This window comes from Pezoporus occidentalis, unplaced genomic scaffold (genome assembly GCF_034315485.1).
Source record: "Pezoporus occidentalis ecotype Australia unplaced genomic scaffold, CSIRO_AGI_Poc_V1 ctg73, whole genome shotgun sequence".
In the NCBI taxonomy this organism is placed as follows: domain Eukaryota; kingdom Metazoa; phylum Chordata; class Aves; order Psittaciformes; family Psittacidae; genus Pezoporus; species Pezoporus occidentalis.
In genome coordinates, this window is record NW_026916082.1 from 1,237,656 (window position 1) to 1,258,783 (window position 21,128).

General features: G+C 42.2%; 1 protein-coding gene across 5 annotated transcripts in view; it reads left to right on the forward strand.

Moving 5' to 3' along the window:
• CNNM2 (cyclin and CBS domain divalent metal cation transport mediator 2) overlaps window positions 1–21,128 on the forward strand; it is a 117,050-nt gene that overhangs the window by 82,958 nt on the left and 12,964 nt on the right. For 3 of the 5 annotated variants that reach the window (XM_062601860.1, XM_062601858.1, XM_062601859.1), the window contains exons 2-4: window positions 12,128–12,271; window positions 18,594–18,731; window positions 20,855–21,024. In XM_062601860.1, the coding sequence (XP_062457844.1) occupies window positions 12,128–12,271; window positions 18,594–18,731; window positions 20,855–21,024 (452 nt within the window). Of the gene's footprint in view, window positions 1–12,127; window positions 12,272–18,593; window positions 18,732–18,906; window positions 18,972–20,854; window positions 21,025–21,128 lie in introns of those variants that run through there. The other 2 variants (XR_009961422.1, XR_009961423.1) reach the window with 2 other exon arrangements.

The window sequence follows — 21,128 nt, forward strand, 5'->3', positions numbered from 1 at the left end:
CACAGAAAATAACAATGAAGCGTTCGTATATATGTTGCATGACCTGGTTGCCCATGTGTTTTCTAGCAGAGGTTAGAGCTGGTTTACTTTAGTGTTTATTAGGATGTAGAGGAATTCAGCCTAATCCCAGCTAGAAATAAACAAATGCAAGGCAGAAGTCACTGCAATCGGACATCACTGCTTTGAGTCCATTTCCATGGTCAGAGGGTTTTAGGGATGAAAGGATGCTGGTATGGTGCGCTGTGTGAGCACTCCTAGTGTTGGCACAGATTTGTGAGCAAAGCTGTATGGGTTGCCTTAGTTTTAATTCACCCCCTGCCCTCACAAGGAAAGCTAATTTGACCTGTGCCAGTGGGTTCAGCCATTGTAATTGAGGTTGTTTCCCTAGCTAGTGGAGTTATGCTTTACTATCACTCTCATCAGAGTGTGTTGTAGAAGGAGCTGGGTACATTAGGTTGGTGGATTGTAGCCGTACGAAGCAGATCATCCCTTGTGAGCTCTTACTGTCCTGAGAAACTTTAATGTAATGCTATTACGTGGTGTTAGTAGAAAAGTACACGTGCCTAGGCTTAGATAAAATCATGAAGATGCTCTGACAAACACATTTATGTAGACAGTCTTAAAGAGGCAGTAGAGATCTGCCCCTTGCCAGAGGAGATTGGATGAAAAGGTTTTCTGCTCCCATCAAAAGCCCAGCTCCTTATAGAATCATAGAATAGTTAGGGTTGGAAAGGACCTTAAGATCATGTAGTTCCACCCCCCCTGCCATGGGCAGGGACACCTCACACTAAACAATGCTACCCAAGGTTTCGTCCAACCTGGCCTTGAACACTGCCAGAGATGGAGCGTTCACAAACTGCCTGAGCAACCCATTCCAGTGCCTCACCACCCTAACAGGAAAGAATTTCCTCCTTATATCCAATTTAAACTTCCCCTGTTTAAGTTTTAACCCATTACCCCTTGTCCTATCACTACAGTCCCTAATGAAGAGTCCCTCCCCAGCATCCCTATAGGCCCCCTTCAGATACTGGAAGGCTGCTGTGAGGTCTCCACTCAGCCTTCTCCTCTCCAGGCTGAACAACCCCAACTTTCTCAGCCTATCTTCATATGGGAGGTGCTCCAGTCCCCGATCATCCTCATGGCCCTTCTCTGGACTTGCTCCAACAGTTCCATGTCCTTTTCATGTTGAGGACACCAGAACTGCACACAGTACTGCAGGTGAGGTCTCATGAGAGCAGAGTAGAGGGGCAGGATCACCTCCTTTGACCTGCTGGTCACGCTCCTTTTGATGCAGCCCAGGATATGGTTGGCTTTCTGGGCTGCAAGTGCACACTGCTGGCTCATGTTCATTTTCTCATCAACTCAACACCCCCAGGTCCTTCTCCACAGGGCTGCTCTGAATCTCTTCTCTGCCCAACCTGTAGCTGTGCCTGGGATTGCTCCAACCCAGGTGTAGGACCTTGCACTTGTCATGGTTAAACTTCATGAGGTTGGCATCAGCCCACCTCACAAGCTGTCAAGGTCCCTCTGGATGGCATTCCTTCCCTCCAGGGTATCAACCGAACCACACAGCTTGGTGTTATCGGCAAATTTGCTAAGGGCGCACTCAATCCCACTGTCCATGTCCGTGACGAAGATGTGGAACAAGACTGGTCCCAACACCGATCCCTGAGGGACACCACTCGTTACTGGCCTCTGACTGGACACTGAACTGTTGACCACAACTCTTTGCGTGCAGCCATCCAGCCAGTTCTTTATCCACCGAGTGCTCCATCCATCAAATTGATGTCACTCCAATTTAGAGACAAGGATGTCGTATGGGACAGTGTTGAACACTTTGCACAAGTCCAGGTAGATGACATCAACTGCTCTACCCCTGTCCATCAGTTCTGTAGCCCCATCATAGAAGGCCACCAAATTGGTCATGCAGGATTTCCCCTTAGTGAAGCCATGCTGGCTGTCACCAAGCACCTTGTTGTTTTTCATGTGTCTTAGCATGCCTTCCAGGAGAATCTGCTCCAAGATTTTGCCAGGCACAGAGGTGAGAAGCTTTGCCACAAAGCTTGTTCTGGAGTAAAATTGTCAAGATAATAAATAAATAGTCCCAGAAGTCAGTGATGTCAAAGCTGAATACTTAGGTCATTTGGGAGCAACTATGCTTAGATTCACTTTGGATGGGGCTAAGATAATGATAGACTTCTGCAGAATATGAAAGAAAACAGAGTTGGCTCCAGTATATCTTCCTTGAGCTAAACGGACAGAGCATCAAAGAATTACCATCCTGGCAGAATTCCTGTTACATCACTAAAATACCACATCACTTTATGGTGAATATTTGAGAAGAATAATATTGTAGTGTAGATGTGAGTTGCATGTAATCCCCTGTCATCCCCACCCAGCAGCTGGAAAGCTGTTGAGCCATCTTGATTTATGTGCCATCTTTGAAATCATTTTGGCCTGAATTTTAGATTAAAACAGTGAGCAGCCATTCCACTAATTCTTTTTATTGTTGACTTGCTTCCTCAAATGCCATCCTTAATGTCTCTCTCATTGGGTTAGAAAAACTGTGATAAATAATGTAGGAAAATATTTTAGTAAAATCTGGGGACAGGTTCACCTGAAATAAATCAAGGAGTTGCTTAAAAGAATGTAAAGTAGACCTATGAAAGGCAGCTGCTGTTGGTTACGCATTACAGACTGTGTTCTCAGTTCCAAACTGATTTTCTTCACAATGCGGGCATATCCTGTTGAGCCTTAATCTTATGGAGTAAAGGAACAATTCATCACAGCAAAACGAGTGGTGGCAAGTTCACAAATTCAGTCTCCTGCTTTAGATGCCTTTTCTCCTCTTTATCTCCCGTGTCTTGGTGCTCTTCACCTTATCTCCAGTGCTTGTGGCTGAAGGAGCATGGGTTTGTTGTCTTACGTGAGAGGTTTCCTTCCACCTTCAAGAGCTGTGGGGAAACTCAGCCTAACAGAGGGCAGGGTGGCCCGAAGAAACAAACGAAAACTTAAACGTTCACAATGAAAACTTAAAAAAGTTGCTTTATAAAGGCAGTAATTAAAAATATTCATGGTGTAATTCCACAGAGCTGGATCTTCAAAGTCTCCGTTTCTAAAATCTGACCCAGTAATATAATTTTTGAGAAAATTAATCTTGCCTTCTGTGGGTGGAAAGATGATGTTGGGTTGCTAGTTCACTTGAAAATCTTACATATGTGAGTAATTGAAAACTCTGACGAACAAAGCCAGTTATTCTACATTTGTTCTTCAATAATAGTAATAATGAATTCAAACATATCATCGGTACTGTCACTCTTTCAAACAAGGCAGTTTACTGTAATCTTTTGCTTTCCTGGAGATGCTGAGTCAGCATTTGAACTAATTCTTTTGGTCTCTTTGCATTATAGGCCTTTAAAGTAACGTCATCAAGATAAAATCTACTTAAATCCTTAGCAAAATGAAAAATCATGCCCTCCCTCCCCCCTTATTGTCTTAGTAGTCTGCAGAAACACCCATGGTTTGCATTCAGATATCTGCTGTGCCCAGTTCTGGAATCACAGATGCTCTTCTGTCTGTTTGCTGCTGTGTCAGACAGTTTCAGCATGTCTTTGGGTGTTTTCAGTGATCTCCTGCCCATTTACATGGCTGTTGATCCGTACATGTTCTTGTTGAAGAGGCATGGGACCAGTATTCAGCTCTGCTCTGTGCCATTAGCTGAAATTGCCCCAAAGCAAAGTGGAGGTGCTGCTGGTGGCTTCAGAAGGTTGGAAATGGTCTCTCCAATTTAGGTTCTCTGATCCATGTCTTTGAGTCTGTTGTGACACTTTCCTAGGTTTAGGTGTGCCATACCTTTAAAGAGTCCCTTTCCAGCCAGGCAATTGCTTCCCACTGAATTTGCTAACAGTCTTAACAGTTCTGGGGCAGCTTTTGTGCATCATTACATCTCATGGGACCTGACCCAACAAAAAGATAGTGGGAGAAGATTGTTTTTCTTGTACCTTCAAATTGCTGCAGTATACTTCATTTTCTGCTGGAGAGATTGGAAGTTGATTTGTAATGGTGGCTGCTCCAACACAGTGTGTGAATTGGTCCCCCCATGTTACAAATATACACCGTCAGAGCATGAGTGCTCACACAGCATCCTGTGCTTGTGGGAAGTCAAGGTCGCTGGTACTGGTTGTGTTTACAAGCATGTTTATCCCATGGCTTTGCTCCCTGTGGAAGCATATGCACATTAGTGATTTTGGGGTTGTATAAATCCTGCTCGGTGAAGGATGCTGTCACCAATTGAGAAAGAAAGAACTTTTAGCTTTTTGTTAAGCTTCCCCCAGCCTCTGCTGCAATATAAATCAGAAAGCCTTGTGCTGAGCTTGAAAAATCTGACAATGCCATCGACCAGCCAGCGTTTTGAGCTGCTGGAATTTCAAACTGCATGTGATATAAATGGCCTGAAGTAAAAACAAGTCATTAAAATAGAATATTAATGATCTTAGTTGTTGGCACCACAAGAACCTTTTTAGATTTATGTCCTAAATAGTGAGCTAGAAGTAAACTAGAGGACCTGATGATGGTAGTAAAAAAACCCAAAGGTAATATATGCAGCCCCAGTTCCTTTCATGACCCACACCCCCAAGATGCTGCTCTTCCTTTTCAGCTCATATGCTTTACTTGCAGCATGGTTTAGGTCCTTATGTAAGCACACTGGCCTCAGCTAACCTCCTCCTAATGTCCAAACACATTTCTGTTGTGCCTTCTAGTACTTTACCTTTGTCGGATTTAAAGTCTCGTGGTGTAGATGCCAAAATCTAGAAACTCCCCAAATTAAACTCAGTTTGTTCTAGGAATAGAGGGAGGCAGGATTAGAGGGAGGATTAGATCAGTAATATTTTTGGCTGCAATGATACAGAAACAAGGGGTTTGTTTCTGTTGGTGTTGTGTTTTGGTTACCTGAACATCAAAGTCATTTGAGTTCATCGCTGCTGACTACTATTTTTGTTGCTCATAAACAACTCTTGATGTTCCTGTTTTTATTTAGTGAATTAACCGTTGGTTAGTGGAAACAGCCTGTTGGACAGGTAGATTGATGGAGGAGACTGACGAGGTCACAGTTACTTTTCTGCATCCTTATGAAGGGCTCAAGAAATTGTCCCCCCTAGGATAGGAGAAGGAGGAATGTGGGGTGGGCACAAATCGTAGTAGCAGTGCAAAGCTACAGGAGACACTGAACAGGCCAGGCCAGATGTTTGTTGTTGCTATGGAGTCCCCAGGCTGGACTGTACATCTCTCTTAAGAAGATCAGCCCGGATTCAGCAGCAGGCCAGCACCCAGACCCCACTGGTGCCAGAATCCAGGACCTCTCCTCTCCATCTGCTTACTGCTGCGCTGAAGTTTGGAGAGGACCTGGAGCTTTGAACTTAGCAAACCCAAGGTTTGGCGCTCCCTCTGCTGGCTGCATTTTTGCTGGCTGGTTCCCTCTTTTTATCGCTGAAGGAATGCTGAAATCAGTAGGGACAATCTTGAGCAAACAGGGAAGTAATAAAATCAGCATGTCTCTTTTTTAGGGTCCTTGGACACTAAGTAAAAATCCTCACTGACCATGTTGTGGAGGTGCAAGTCAATAAGGAGATGCATTTCTTACACTTCTTTTCAAAAGGTCATTACTTGCCTTGGGAAGTGGAGACACAGGGGAAATCACATGAGTTTAAGTCACACTTCACTATCTTTTTGAATTTGGTGTGAAAGACTTGAACCAGCACCAAGAATGACTTCAGTATTCCATTTGCTTGCCTCAAATTTTATCTGAAATTTTTGTTCTGCAGTAGCTCGAATAGTGATAGGTCTCTCTGCAGACTCAATACTTCCTCCTCTCATTGTTGCCACCTCTTCTCTCAACGCTAGTTTGAAATCAAATGGCTGAAATCAAATGGCCAACACTGAGAGCAGCCCAGCTAGTAGTGTGCATCTTACACCCGTGTGCGCCATGGTTATTGTCAATCCCAGCCATATCCAGCCCAAATTCCCTACTGCGTAAGGACTTCCTGACTAGAAATCACTGGTGCACTCTTCATGGCAAGGGAATCATTGCTGATGTTCAAGGAGTTTCTAAAACTTTACCTCTCCACTCCTTAGTTTTGTTCTTGCTGCCTGCCTACACCTGGTAATAGTTTTCCCTAAATGTTCTCACTTCTCCTAATTCTTCCCAAGATTTCCACTTCAATAGCAGAGACCTGAGTTGAAAGGACCTTTTTCTCAAGTTATTCCTGGCTCCCAACTGATTTCTTTTGCTGGTGAACCTAAGGTGAGTTCAGTTCAGTTGCATGTACAGCTTCATCAGGTAGCAGCTTTCTAGAGCTATGCTCTCACTCTTAGAAGAAGCAGCAAAGTAAATTAAGTTTGACAGCATGCTTCTCACCAAGGTCTGACCAGAATGGTTTGGAGTGCCCACAGCAAATGATAGGCTGCTGGAGGTGGAAAATGTTAGCTCATTGCTTCTCTTCCATGCCATGGGGCAGCAGAGAATTATTGAGTCCTTTCTAGGAGCTTCATCTAGTCAAATTTTCAAAGGCACAAGTAACTGAGGTTCTGCTGCTTCCCTTGGGAAAGTATTCCTTACAAATACAATTCACTCTCAGGAAGTCATTCTGAAACTCTCCCTAATTCTGACTTTTTTTGGTGTCCTCCCACTAAAATGGGCTTTAACACAAAGAATCTATTTAAAGCACTGCTTCTTTATTTTCCTGTGAAGGCTGATGTGGTTTCTAGTTAATGTTTGTACAAGACTGTAAGCTCTCCGGTTTAAAGGCAAAGAATCACCATATTCACTGGTTGTGCTGATACTTTCACTTGTTTCCTTGAGGGTCTGGATGAGTTTCATGTGGCTGTATTAAACGGATGTTAGTTATTGGGTTCCCTTCCCAACTAGGTATTAAAAAAAAGGTGTGTTTTGCTGCTGAAAAGAGCAGGATTTAAAAAACCTAGTTTAAATCTAGATTATGTTTGTGCCCAAGGTTTGGGTTTCTTTTCATTCTATGAATGGTATTGCGTTGTGAACCCAAAGGCAGTCTACAGCAGTTAGTGGTGGTGAGTAAGAAAGCAGCAGTCTGGTTTCCCTATTGAAAATAATCAAGGTGCAAAAGCAAACAGCATGAATGCAAATTTCTGCTAATAGAAGAGAGATTTGATGTCCTTGAACTGTGCTGCAGAAAAGAAATTTAGGGAAACACTTGTTACTTAGGTATAATTGCTTGCAAGCCAGTGCTATTCTAGAGGGAATTGTTTTTCATGGTTAAATTATACAAGACATTTAAAAATAGATTGTTCTGCATAATGCATTGTTGAATCTGTAAATCTCACTGACAGACAAAATAGTTTACCTCTGTAGAAATCAGTCAGAACCAAAACAATCACTTAAGAATAAACTGGGAGAGTTCTCAGAAGCACACATCATTAGCAAATTCAAGGGCAGCTAAACACCTCCTGGGATTTTTCTCCACGTCATTGTAGGCATTTTAAACAGGTTATAGCTTAATGTTCCAGGGCACTCACCAACAGCAAATGGACTGAGATTACTGACTTTAGCAAAAACGGGCTAGCCTGGTTCTAGTTTTACCACAAAATGACTTAACAAGCATCTTCTGTTTTATAAAACAGTGCTTTGATTTAGCACTGATTTTTTGTTAATAAAAGGAAACTGAGGGCCTTTTGTGATATCTGATTCTTGCGTCAGGAAAATAACATTTACTAATCTTCCCAGATACTAAGCTCATAAACCTCCTCCTGCAGAGATAGAGGAATCTCTAGCTGCTTGCTCATGATATAAGCTTATATATGTTATGTGTAGGTTGTTACTTCCTGCTCAAAGCCCCTGAGTTATGCCTCTACTGCTGGACCACTTACTTCCTGAGCTTTGGCTTTAAAGCTATGCCAGCAGTATAATTTCTGCAGTGCGGTCTGGCTAGTAGTATCATTTTGCCCACTTTTGGTCCTTGCTCTAAATGTACAAATGCCTAAGGGTCAAAGGAGGATATTTATTTTTTCCACATCTTTTTCAAGGAATGGTCAAACTACCCGAAGAGAATCAGTATTTTGAGCATTTCTTCCAGTGCTGTTCTGCATGGTCAATCACATGGACTCACAGGAGCTCATTTTAGATTCAGTGACTCATGCGGATTTCACTAAGCATCCTCATGTTTCTTAATTAGCTTAATAAATTAATCAGGAGTTGCTGTACCGAGCAAAATCCAGGCTGAGGGACAAGATATTGGGCAATGCGATGAGATTGGATTTGCTTTTAACAAAACTCCTTGGTCCTTTAGTTGCCCATGGATGTCACTGGAAGATCAGCATTTGTTACAACTTCTGTCTCAAGCCATGTACACGTATAAGCTCTGTGGGCTCTTGCTGACAGTTGCTGTAGATGGGAGAAGCTGAGGCAGAAAGCAAATGCTGCCTGCCTGAGGCCAGAGGGAGTTGTGGGTTAGAACACTGCCTACAGTTCTCTCTTGGTGCTGCTTATTACACATCATTTGGGTCATTTCTCCCTTCATCATCAGATGTGGCAGTGTTGCAGAACTGCCTGCTTGCTAAATATCATTGTATCAACACTTAAAGCGAGTGATTAAAGAAAGATAAATGTCATAGATGTAATGTACTTAGAGACTGTAGCCAGAAAATCAGTGAGGTATAGAAATTATTTATATAATTTCCATGCATGCTTGTTCCCCCTGTTTTATTTGTGTTCTGCTCTCAAAGCCCTAGGAATACCAATAGACAGTCCAGGTTTCCTTACCTGGATGTTTACTTTATTCAGGTTCATGTTGGGGTATGTATTGTGTGTCCTTAGTTAAAACCTCTCTCAGTTGAATATTTGTATTGACAAATACCGGTGGCCTGATAAAGTCTTTGAATAAAGCTGTAGCCAATTTCTGTTTAAAACACTCAGGGGAGTCATTTTATTCACAGGCCACTTCTAAAGTTGGGCACATGCTGTGTTGTGCTCTTTTACGATGTATTAAGTCTTTGCACTCCTCTGGCTTTTCCTTTAGCCTTTTCTGCCTTGATTACTTCCATACGTGGGGGGTATTTTGCAGTTGTCGATGCAGCCGTCTGAGAGGGCAGCCAGTCTGGGAATGCATCTTCGGGACACCTCCATCACCAGTGCAGATGTTTATTCCAGTGTCTCATGATTTCTGGCAAATTATTGCATATGGATCAAAATTAACTTGCAAAGACCCAAGAAACATAATTTTTGGATCTGGTCTGTTTCATCAAGTGACTGCATGAGCGTTGGACCCATTGCAAAGGAAGAAGAAGACTTAGGGAACAAAAGATGGCTTCTTTTTAAATGCAGCCTTATTAGATTGGCTTAAATTCATCTGAACCCCAGCAAAGTGATGGATTCCTGAAAGTTGGGAACAGGAAAAGTCAAGAGGGAAGAAAGATTAATGTCAGCCTGTGTTTGGTTAATTTATCTATCTTCAACAGATAAATTCTTTGAAACAGATATTTTTAAGAGCTGAACATCGATTCTACCCACCAAGAAGTCCAGTGACATTTGAAACTATGACAAGTTTCAATGGCCTTGATACTTCGGGTGATACATAAAAAAAAACCAAACTAAAAAGGAGAGATCATGCCAGAGGCAAAAAAAATGGTTTTAGCATTCTTTTTCATTGTAGAAAGTGTAAAATGTCCAATACCCATCAATAACTAGTTCCTTACCAGCTCACTTTGCATAAAAGAGCAGTAGGTGGTACAGATTTTGGTGATTTCCCTCACGTTACATACTGTTGGTCAGATCAGGTTGCTGTGGCTGCTCAAGTTGGGAGAGAGAGCATAATATATTTTAGTGATCCTAAAATCGTGGTGGAGACCAGCCTGTTGTAAAGGACATGCAACTGGTTTTGTGCATGAAAGTCATGCACAATTTCACATGGTTTTGAAATCCCTCAGGTTCTTCCCCCGTCCCGTTTCCATCCATCTCTCCCATTGCTTGTAGATGTGACCAGGATGCCACTGTTAGAAAGACTGTCCTTTTCAGAATGTAAAATTTAATCATTTAGTTCAGCTCTGTCATAGGCAACACAGAAATGGAGGAGAAGGTGGCAGTGTATCGATTCTGATTATTGTTTGTTGTTTTTTAATTCATCCACTTGTACAGATCTGAGCACTCCTACCATTTACTAACGTGTGACAATGGTAATCCTCAGGAATTAGCAGGGGCAAATGAGCTGCTCTGGTTTGTGATACGAAAGGTTCTTGAAGGAGTCACGTTTTCTGACTTGAAAGCACATGTACTGTCTGAGCAGCCGCTGGGAATTAAATTACAATAGTTGGTTTTGTCCATGTGACCTTTCTTTGTGCTACCAAGTTCTTCTTGAACATTGTTATATTGAAAACATATTATTGGAGTAATATATTATAGGGGAACAAGACTGATAATAGTAGTTAAATCTTTCCTGTTTTTATGAAGCCACCTTCTTTGTTTTCATACTGTTCATTGAGCAGTGAAAAGAACTGGAAGTCTTGCAAGGAATGCAGAGAAATAAAACCTGGCACAGAGAGAGGCTTTGAGTGCAATATGAGCGTTGATCCTTTAAAATCACAAATCATCTTTCTATTAATTCACTGTAGAATAAGGTCTCCTCAAGATAAGACTCAGCACTGCTGTGGAGTTGGTATTTAAAGTATGTCCATCTGCATCTAAACGAGTAGCTCCAAGACAATCAGATTATGCAGTAGTTACTTTGGTGAGAATATCGCCTAAGTGGAATGGAAACTTCATTTTGAGTCTAATATTAGACCCTGCTTTGGAAAATTCCTTTTAAATGATCACAAGCTGGGAATAGCAAAAGAATTTAACTTTCGACAGACAGCATTCACCAAGAATTTGTTTTTAACTGCTTATGTTGGGTCCCTGGGAAAGCAGATGTGAAAAACTTACCAAAGTGAATTGACTTGACCTGATGCAATGTTTATATCGGTAGTTGATAAGTTTTCCTCCCTCATCTAATTTGTTTGGGATATTTTCATTCTTTAAGCATGAGTAAGTCTGGGTTGGAATAGTTTGAATGCTTGTTAGTCTAATAATCTGAATCTTAAATCATGCAGACATTATTGCCTATAAAGGGGTCTAAGCAAAGTTGAACTATTTTGGTTATCTTCCACAGATGGGGAAAAGAATCGTTTATCATTTTTCAGACTAAGGAAGAAGAATGTGAGACAACATTGCTTACCTTCCAATAATTCAGGAAGCATATTAGTATCTGCTGTATTTATACTTCAAAATACCGCTTGTATTTGGTGAATCCTTAGAATGCATGTTATATTTTATGCAGCTTTACAAAGGACTGTCTTTCAATGGCACTTAGGGAAGTCAACAACCAAATATACCAAAGCAGATTCATGTTATTATTCCTGTGGCAGAAAAGACTTTAGGAATTGCAGAATACACTGTGAATGATGCACAGCTCAGGGATCTTCAGAGCCACTGGTTTATCTCATCTTAGCTCTTCTCTTTGTTGATCAGACACGGTTACTTTGAATATTTTAATTTATTCCTAAATAAGCCCCCACACTCCTACGGAGCATGGTTATATAAATTATTCCGGAGGGAGGGAGGAGAAAAAGACAAGCTCATAAATGGGGCTGACCTCTTCTTCCTAACTTTCCTCTGTCCTTGTGCTTCGTGGTTTCACCATTGTTGCTGTTGTTTCCAAGCTTGAGGAGAACATCCACAGGAACTCACTGCAACGGAGGGCTCCAGCCTGGGCTTCCTCTGCCAGTGCGTGAGACAAGAAGTGGAGCAACTGTCAACAAGATAATATAATGAATTCAGTGCCAGGGCAACGGTTTCACTGTGAAAGACATTAGAAAGAGAACACTGATCTCTTTAATGTTTCTCCTTTAGTGCGTTAGGTGGATTTATGTGACCCAGGAATGCATTTCTCGGACAGAAATCAGATTATGATTTTAAGCATCTGTTAAACTTTGCCTGTTCTTTCATGAAGCCTGACACCAACCTTTTTGTCTTTTTATTTATAGCCGTCTGTCTATAACTCTGATGTAATTTCTGATCTTTCAGGATTTTCTAAATTGTCTAAATTGCTGCTCTGTCTCCTTGCAGGCAAGTCTCACCTGGCTATAGTGCAGAGAGTAAACAATGAAGGAGAAGGGGATCCTTTTTATGAAGTCCTGGGAATTGTCACTTTAGAAGATGTGATTGAAGAGATCATCAAGTCTGAAATTCTGGATGAAACAGATCTATACAGTGAGTAGAAATAGTTGCACTTTCTAGACAAGGGGGAGGACTCCATCCAGCAGCAGTTGTGTCTAATAGCTGTGTTTTGAGAGATGTTAAGTTGCTGATTTAAAATCTCAATGGTCAAAATGACCTGCAGATCCCTCAGATGGCCAAAGTAATTTTTGTTTTTGCAGCATGGGCACTTCACCCCTTTATGCTGTATTAATTCAGAAACATTCCAAGGGGAATAGAGTCCTTTTAGAGTGTCTCTCTGTCACTCATTCAGAAAACCTGAGAATGGAAGGTGGTCTTCAGGGCTGAAAACCATCGTGTCCTAAGTGATTATCCCTCAATACAACTCCTTCCTTACTTTCTGTTAACGTCTGTTGAGGGAAATGATGCTGCAGTCCAACCGTTACCTGGGACTTGAGAGATCTGGTCTCTCTTTTTTCCCAGTTTAGAGTTTGTCTGGTCTTTGGCCAGTTACCTAAAGTGTCTTTGTTTCTCTTACCATCTGCACAATCTGCCCTGTGCATATGGGACTTCGTTTCTGTCATTTTCTATCTGTCTTAACTGTGCTTTCATCACATGCTGGCAGATGCTATTTTTTACTGTGTGTTTGCATGTAGCACAAGGATGTCTCTAGTTCTGTTGTAGTAGAAATAATTTAAAATATCTTTAAGACTGCTCAGCTGTCCTTTGCTTTCTTTTTCTTTCCTCTTGAAAGGGATCTGAATGTTTCTAAAGCATCTTTTTTCAGGCTAATGCAAGCATCTTCTATACTCTATCTAAGTCAGATGCAAGTGAGCACTTTTTACTGTGGGGTAGACATACGCTTCTACTTTTCCTACTATATTCTTACTGCCTGAACTACTTTCTGTAGCTGGTCAGCATTTTACCAGTATTTATGTGCCCAAAGGTTCATGTAAATCACTGTTGTGTTTTACAATATGCTAAGTAGTCTAATTACTATGCGAATCACAGAAGTCTACTTAGTATCAATTTCTTTTCATACCTTCACAAATGTTTGGCTAATCAGTTACAGCATAATGCTTTTACTGGGTGAATTCAGACTTTTTTTTATACTCTATAAAGATCCCATCTTTGTATTATCACCTTTGAGGTATTTCCCTGTTTCTGTGAGTGAAAAAACATTGCATATGCTTTCTCAGTGTTTTTTTCCCCCCTTGTTTGTTAAGAGAAATCATGTAGATCATGCGGAGTTGTTCTTCAGGATGAAGAAAAGCTTTGACCATCAATAACATGTTAGAGGGCAAGGAAATGAGAATTTAATTCTGAAGACTTCATACATTTACAAAATAGAGCTGGTGAACATGAGTTCATTTGAAAATCTCCTTCCTGAGAAGGTTTTAGTATTGAAAATTTCTGATTCAGAACAGGCGGGAAACATCCATTCCTAGGCTTCCTGAAGGATGCAGGATGTTCTGGGGGGTGACTCCTCTTACATACCATGAAGATGAACTTTTAAGTTTCTTTATGAAGCACTGCAGTTCATTCCACTGTTTAGATTGAAGGAAATTGTAGCAGTAACAGAGAGAGCAGAAATCCAGAGAAACCATGAGGATCATAGAAAATGTGGTAGATTTTGGATTTGGGCAGATTGATGTGTTGTAATCACTTACAATTGGTGTAGTGATGGGAACATGCTTTGGGTTTACTGAAGGTACCTAATTGTCCATGGTATGTTAAGGCAGCTCATTTTTTATGTTGCTATCAGTGTGTCAGTGCAAGTAACCCCATGTAGTACTAAACTTCTCTGATGCTGTTCATTGGGAGACCAAGCTGGCTTACTCACCCCATACCAAGCCAACATGAAACGTTTGGACTGATTTGCTCTATGCTAGGTCTTTACTTAAAAGTAGACTTTGTGAAATATTTTGGCTGCATCATTACACCTTTGTTCTGCAGTTTAAAAAATGTCTTGTTTTGCTTTGATGGAAACTTGAAATTTGATGAAATGGCTGACCTTGGTGTTGGAGCTGTTCCTTTCTGCTGTTTCCATGAAAATCCATTTTAACTGTGTTAGGGTAGAAGCAACTATGTATTTACAGTTACTGCTCAAAGCTGCTCTCACTGCTGAAACTCTGCACCTGAATTTCTTAGGGATTGAGTGCCCATTAGACATATTTCTTCAGAAAATTGCCCTCGTCTGCTGTGTCTTATGGCTAGCAGAAATATTGGGAGCAAGGAGAAGATGGGAGCAAGGCAAATTGTTAAATATGTCTCAACTACCAACATCCGGATAAACTGAGTACTTCTGAGCAGGAGATGTTTTACTGGGGATGCTGATAGGGTGGAGGGAAGAGGTTTCTGTCATGACACGGGTAGGCTCTGGTTACATCTCAGCCAGTGTCATGGTGAAAAGCTGTCAGTGCATTTGGATCTTAGTACTGGAAACTTGGAGCATATTTTCATGGTTGATGCACTACAGGAATTTGTCCCGTAGTGGTCCTAGCCATGGTGGGAGAGCATTTCTCAACCTTTTTAGAGGCTCAAGAGAGAAAGCTGTATGTCTGCTTGAAGATCATGGAGTTCAGCATTCTGACCTGGGTTTCACTGTTGACCTGTCTTATTTAGCCCTTTATAATTGAAGACAAATTTAATCATCCTCTTGGTACAACTGGAATGCTTCTGGTTTTCACACATACGGATTCAGAGATGGTTTGCCCCACTGGGATTTTTCTACAAATGAAATACGTTAAACACACCCTGTGCACATGTTCTGGATGTCATGTATGGTGTGGTTGTAAGCATCAGCTTACGCCGCATTTTTACATACTCACTGCTGTGCTATTCAGCAGTCTGCCAGCAAATACGACCCCTGGCAAGCACATGCTGCAGGGACATTCGGTGCCAGGCCATGGGGCAAATATATTACAGGGCTGCACTGCTGCAGCTCCAGTAGCTTTCACCTAATGATTTGTTCTGTCCTTGGCAAGTCACTTCCCTGAGGGGAACACCACATTTTACCCAAACATTCCTATTTCCAAACAGCTGTCAAACCAGGTATGTTAAATGTATGCGCTAATAAACTCTGTATCACTTCTCCCGTTTAAACTGCAGAGCTAAGCGAATAAAAACTGTTTTCCCTAATGTTTATCCATTGTCATCCAGCAAAAGTGTAGCAACATAGAAGAGGTTGTGCAACCCTTATTTGCCTGGCAAGACCTACAGATATTGGCATGGTGTACATCAGTATCCTGCGCCAGAAGAGCAGAGCTTTGTGTAGCTGGAATCTGATCTTTAGATACACCAAAGTGATTGCCACCCAACAGAAATTAATGTTTTTACCTTCTTGGCTGTTAGGACTGGACTTGGATGAGTAGGCTGCAGAAGCTGTATCTTTACATGAAGCTATTTTAGGCTGTTTAAGAGCTTCAGGTTTAGTCCCACTGACTGTCTGTCAGTTGCCAAAACATGTTTGATACACAAGCAACCTGGTTTTCCCAGCTAGAGACAGAAAGAACTGGCAAAACTAACTTAGTTAATTCCTAAACCTTTCTTTTAAAATGAAACAAACTCACAGGCTTACAAAGACCTGTACATTGTGTGAGACATAGGCTGTGTGCATCGCTGGGAGGATGAGGGAGAGAGGGGTGAGGGGTATGTGATCACTGAGACTCTGGCATCCACCTCTGTCTGCCTTGGGCTGGGCATCCTGGTACTGAGTATGGGCACGGGGTGAGTAAGTCTAGTCCTCTGGGAACTGTACTTTCTTTTCTGAGGTTTGAACTCCCTGTTCTGTAGCTGTCTCCAATCCAAGCTGGCTCCTTCAGGGAGATCCATGCAGTCATTTGTGGTGTTCTGCATCAGGAATGGAAATTCAGGAATATTACAGGAGAGATCACAACCTTTCTTGTGTTTGGACCTCTGCTCTTCCTCAGCCCAGGAGCTCACAGTCAGCCTCGCTGCCTTTGATTCAAATTGGAAGTCTAAATATTCCCAGAACCTACTTAAAATAAATGCAATATTTGTTAATATCACACCAAAAGTTATACTGAGGGTATCCCCCATCCATCACATTGTTGATGTTGTAGAACCAAACTGCATCACAGCACTGTGAGCAAAGATTGCTTCAGCAGGCCAAGATAATTTCAGTGCCCAGGTCTCCATCTCACCTACTGTAGAAAGGAGAGACAGGAAATATCTGGTCCAGATTCAGTTACTTCTGTCAGCATCCAGCCTTTGGTTCCTGTGACTTAAATGAAGCTCAAAAGTTGTTTGGATAATGAGGAATAATTAAGACCATCCCTTACAAAAATAAGCCAAGATAGTGGCTTTAAGCCGTATGGCTCTGCTCTCACTGTGTGACATTTTTCTTGGGGGAAGGTTTCTGAAGAAGCAGCCAAGGCAGCAGCAGCAGGAGTTGAATCCACCCATCATTTGAGAGCCTGGGTCTCTTACCTTCATGACTGATGCCGACAAAGATTTAAGGCATCCTCCCATGGTGTGATGCAAGCCTTGTTTTGAGGTACAACAAGTGCAGTGTGAAGCCTGCAGTGGTACAGCTCATCCGCAGAGAAATAAAAGAGATGCTTTACTGCCCCTCTGAAGAGACATTTCCATGTCCCCGGGCTAAAACTCGTACCTGTGGTGACTTTTGCCTCCCTAAAGAGATCAGTGCTGGTGCTCCTTGTTGAGAAAGCATCTGAGCCACAGCATTGTAAAAAACAGCATTCTCTGAGCTTTTCAGAAAAAAAACACAGTTTCTATTCTTTTTACCTCTTACGAGAGGTAGGACCTAGGGAGAGCTTCTGGGGGGGCTTTTCTCCTATTCACCTTCTATTGCTTTGGTATCCATCTTTTACTGCAAGTCTGTCTCACACTATATTCCTAAGGCAGGGGTTGTTTTTAGCCTGTAACCACTCCCTTGGGTGGTTTCTATTCCCACTTTTGGAAGAAAAACTGTAGTCCCCGATGTAGTTCAGGTCCTGGGTAAACTACTACTAGGGTAAGAGGCTTCTGGTTTTAAAGAAGAAAAAGAGCACGGGTTATCATCATTGTTTTCCATGTGCTTGGGTATAATTATCTAAAATTTTCTGGTTTGCTCTGCTCACACAATGAGCTTTAGCTATCTAGAGTAAATGTGTTACTATCAGTACAGTATTGCTGTTGATTCTGTGATAGTGGGGTCTTGTCTGTAGGAAGCTGAGGATCTAAATGTATTCATATGTAAAAGGCTAGGTGACTTGGGAAAATGAAGAAATCTGTTAATTACCTGTATTGTGGTTGGGTTTCCTGCAATATACGGTGGAACTTACAGCTTTCTGACAGCATTCTGCTGCTTATTCCCATGCTACTTTACGCACTGTGTCAGCAAAGAGCAAGACCCTGCCATCTGAGCAGAGAACTCTTCTCCCTGAAATTGATGTGAGCCATACCCCACCATGCTTATAGCTTGCTGCTTATCTCATTTCCTAGGCATGATGGCAGATGAGCTCAGTGGGTAGATGGTAATAGGTTGAGGTTAGAGGTTATAGAGCAGTAGAGATTGTCTGTACCTCTTCAACATCATCTTTCATTTTGTCTTTCACAAATGGGGATTCCCCACCACAAACCCTGCTTTAGGACACAAACACACCAAGTGGTGTGTTTAGCTGAATAATGAACAGGAGGCAGGACCACTAGCAGGCAGATTCCCTGAACTATTTGAACTCCTGAAACTACTCTGTACTTGATCCTGGCTTCAGTGCCTGTAAAACATCCAGTGATTCCCCCCTCTGGGCTGTACACCTTGCCAGCCTTGGCTGAACAAAAGAAACTTCATACGCTAGACATTGGGAGTTACTTGGACCAAAGGCATGTGGATTTTGCCAAAGCTGTGAAGAGTCAGTGCAGCCACGGTACAGCATAAGTCATTGTGTATTTATTCTGTGTACTTGCTGGGAATTTTCCTATGAATGTATATGAAAAGAATACCTATCAGAGATATTCTTGTAGAGCAACACCTTTTGATCATTAGTAACACTGAGCAGGACTCCTCCTCCCCACCTAGAAACATGCATGCACCTTATGCACATATGCAGACATATGCGGAGCTGTTCTGCAGTGTTTGCAAGCAGAGACTTTCTTCCAATTGAAATGATGAAGGCCGTGGGTGACCAGCTCTGCAGGACAGAGGCTCACATCCAGATGAACCCACAGCACAGCTGGCTCATTGTTAATGGCTTCTGCTGAGTGCCAGTGAGCAGGGCCTAGCAGAGGGGTCTGTGTGCAGCCTGTGCTCTGGGTGGCCATCCTGACTGACTCCACCCAGCACGGTTCATGTTGGACCCCGTTCTAACAGAAATCACTTCCTTCCTTTCTTTTCCCAACCTCCCTTTTCCAGCTGATAACAAGACGAAAAAGAAGGTAGCTCATCGGGACAGGAAGCAGGACTTCTCTGCCTTCAAGCAGACAGACAGCGAGATGAAGGTTAAAATATCACCGCAGCTCCTCCTGGCAATGCACCGGTTCCTGGCAACAGGCAAGTGTGGGTTATCTCTTGTTGCAATTGTGCCAAAGCCTCAGAGGAAGTTTGTCAGCAAAGGCCGGTGAGGTGGGTGGGACAGTGCAGGCGGGAAGGGAGGCTGGATTGTGGGGTGACAAATAATGCCACTGTTGTGTTTTTCTTTTTAAATTCTCTCCTCTCCTGTGTTCAGTGTCGGCATGAACCCTCTGAGACATTTACCAGGGGTGGACCAGTAACTTTAAATTGGTCTGAAAGGTAAGGATGAATGCCAAGTGCCGCACTGCATGTCTAGAGTCCGTCAGATTAACGACTAGCAAGTACACCCCATTAGGAAGAGCTCAGGGAACAAACCAAAGAGGACTCGATACCACTGCCCAGCTGACTGTAATTGCACTCTGGCGCCTTCTCCAGAAAGAGATGCTGGACTTTTTTTGCAGGAAGGTCTAAACCTGTTCCATGAGACTTTTTGACTCCAAGTGAAAAACTCTCCTGACACATTTAATGCAGACTGCGCAGGTGGTTGAACTGTGCTTTAAAAATGGATTTCTGGCTGGCATGTGTGACCTCCGTTGATGACTTCAGGTTTCAGAGGAGAGTTGTCTGCATCCCAGAACACCTTGATGTTTCAGCCCTTGGGTGAGCAGTCTGGCAGAGAGGCCAGGGCCTTGAATGGTTTCTTACAGCTGATACTGCCTTTCGTCGTAAAGTTGGTCCCTTCACCTCAGAGATGAGACCTGTTAAGAGGAGAGCTTTGTGGAAAACATACCTTCCTATTGCTCGTGCTGTCTCTCTTTGACATATAAAGACTTCTCACATGCAGGCCTTTCAGATGGGCATTTTTCACTGCGGTGGTCAACATATGTTCATGGGTTGAAAATGATAAAGTTGTTCCGTCTCAAGTGTGCCAGCTCCAGTTGGAAATTAATACTTCCCCTGCTCTAAGATGCAGTAACTGCCTGCCTAGATGCTCCTAGTCTGCCTTCATTCTTTTTTTTTTTGCCTCTGTGACTTGAAGGAAACACATGTGTTTGGTTATCACATCTCAGCTGAGGGGCAGTAATTCCTTTAAAGGCTTGGACTCCTACGGCTCATGTGCACATGAGCATGTCCTTGGTGAAAGGAAGCAGTTCAACAGGAAGATGTGGATTTACCAGCAAGCAAGGCATTGTTCATGTAGTGGTACAAGACTTGATGGAGTTCCCTAAACCTGCTCAACAGACATAGTCTTAACAGTGCTGCTTCTCTACTTGTTTTGTGAATGAAAATGTTGCGTAGCTTAAATCCAGGTCTGTCTGTGAAGCCACTGCTAAATAAAATGAAAGCTACAGTTTTGGTTTCTCTGTTCTAAATTGAGAATAGTATGTTTGGCAGAAGAAAGGTACTGTGTCATTAATGGGCCTGTTCTTAAACGAAGTGTTAGGAAAGCTTATCAATTTGCATGTGTAAATCTCGACGTCCCTGGCTTAACTTTCCTATACAAGGATGAGCTTTTCTGCTTCAAACAGCTCCTGTTGGGAACACTGAAGGACAAGTGGATAGGGAATGTGTTCTGTGTCAGGCATGAATCCCACATGGTTTGAACTGACCTGCACTGTCTCTCACTTTGAGTAACTCTTCCCATATGAACTCTGGCAGCCCTAGCTGTGCCTTTGATTTATGTAGAGCATCTATGTAGAGCAACTTCTAAGCCCCAAATGGTGATTTGGTTGTTCTGTTTTGTTTTTTCGAAGTGCAATAAATGTAATAACTAATACCTTTCAAGGAAGGAAAAAACAAATTCAAAGGTTCTCTTTGCCCCAGCTGTAAAGCTTTTCCATTTATACAACTCTCCAGTAAGCCTATACAACTGTGATTCTGAACTCTCAAGAGGGCAAGTCTGCCTTTTTCTTTTCCCTTTCAGATGAAGACATGGTTTTTGGTTGTTTCAAAAAATACTTAAGTAATGAAGTTGGGGTGTTTCTGTTTTTTTTTTTTCCCCTCTTACAAATCTAACAGTCTCAAAAGACAGGAAGCCTGCAATTCCATAATGGATCTTTCTGCATCTGTGTGTCTTTTTTAGGCAAATGCTTATTAACAAGTATTGCTAACTTCTTGCCACACATATGAAGTTTAATGCCAAGTTGTATCTTGTGTTATAGAAGTAGAAGCATTTGGTCCATCCCAGATGTCAGAGAAGATTCTTCTCAGGCTGCTAAAACATCCCAACGTCATCCAGGAGCTGAAATATGATGAGAAGAACAAGAAAGCCCCAGAACACTACCTCTACCAGCGAAACAAGCCCGTTGACTACTTTATTCTCATTTTACAGGTCAGACATATGGTTATGTAGTTATGTGCAAAATCCTTAAGCTCCTGACATACCCCTCTCTATACCTCTTCCACTTGTCTTCTTTCAAACATGGGAATAGAGCT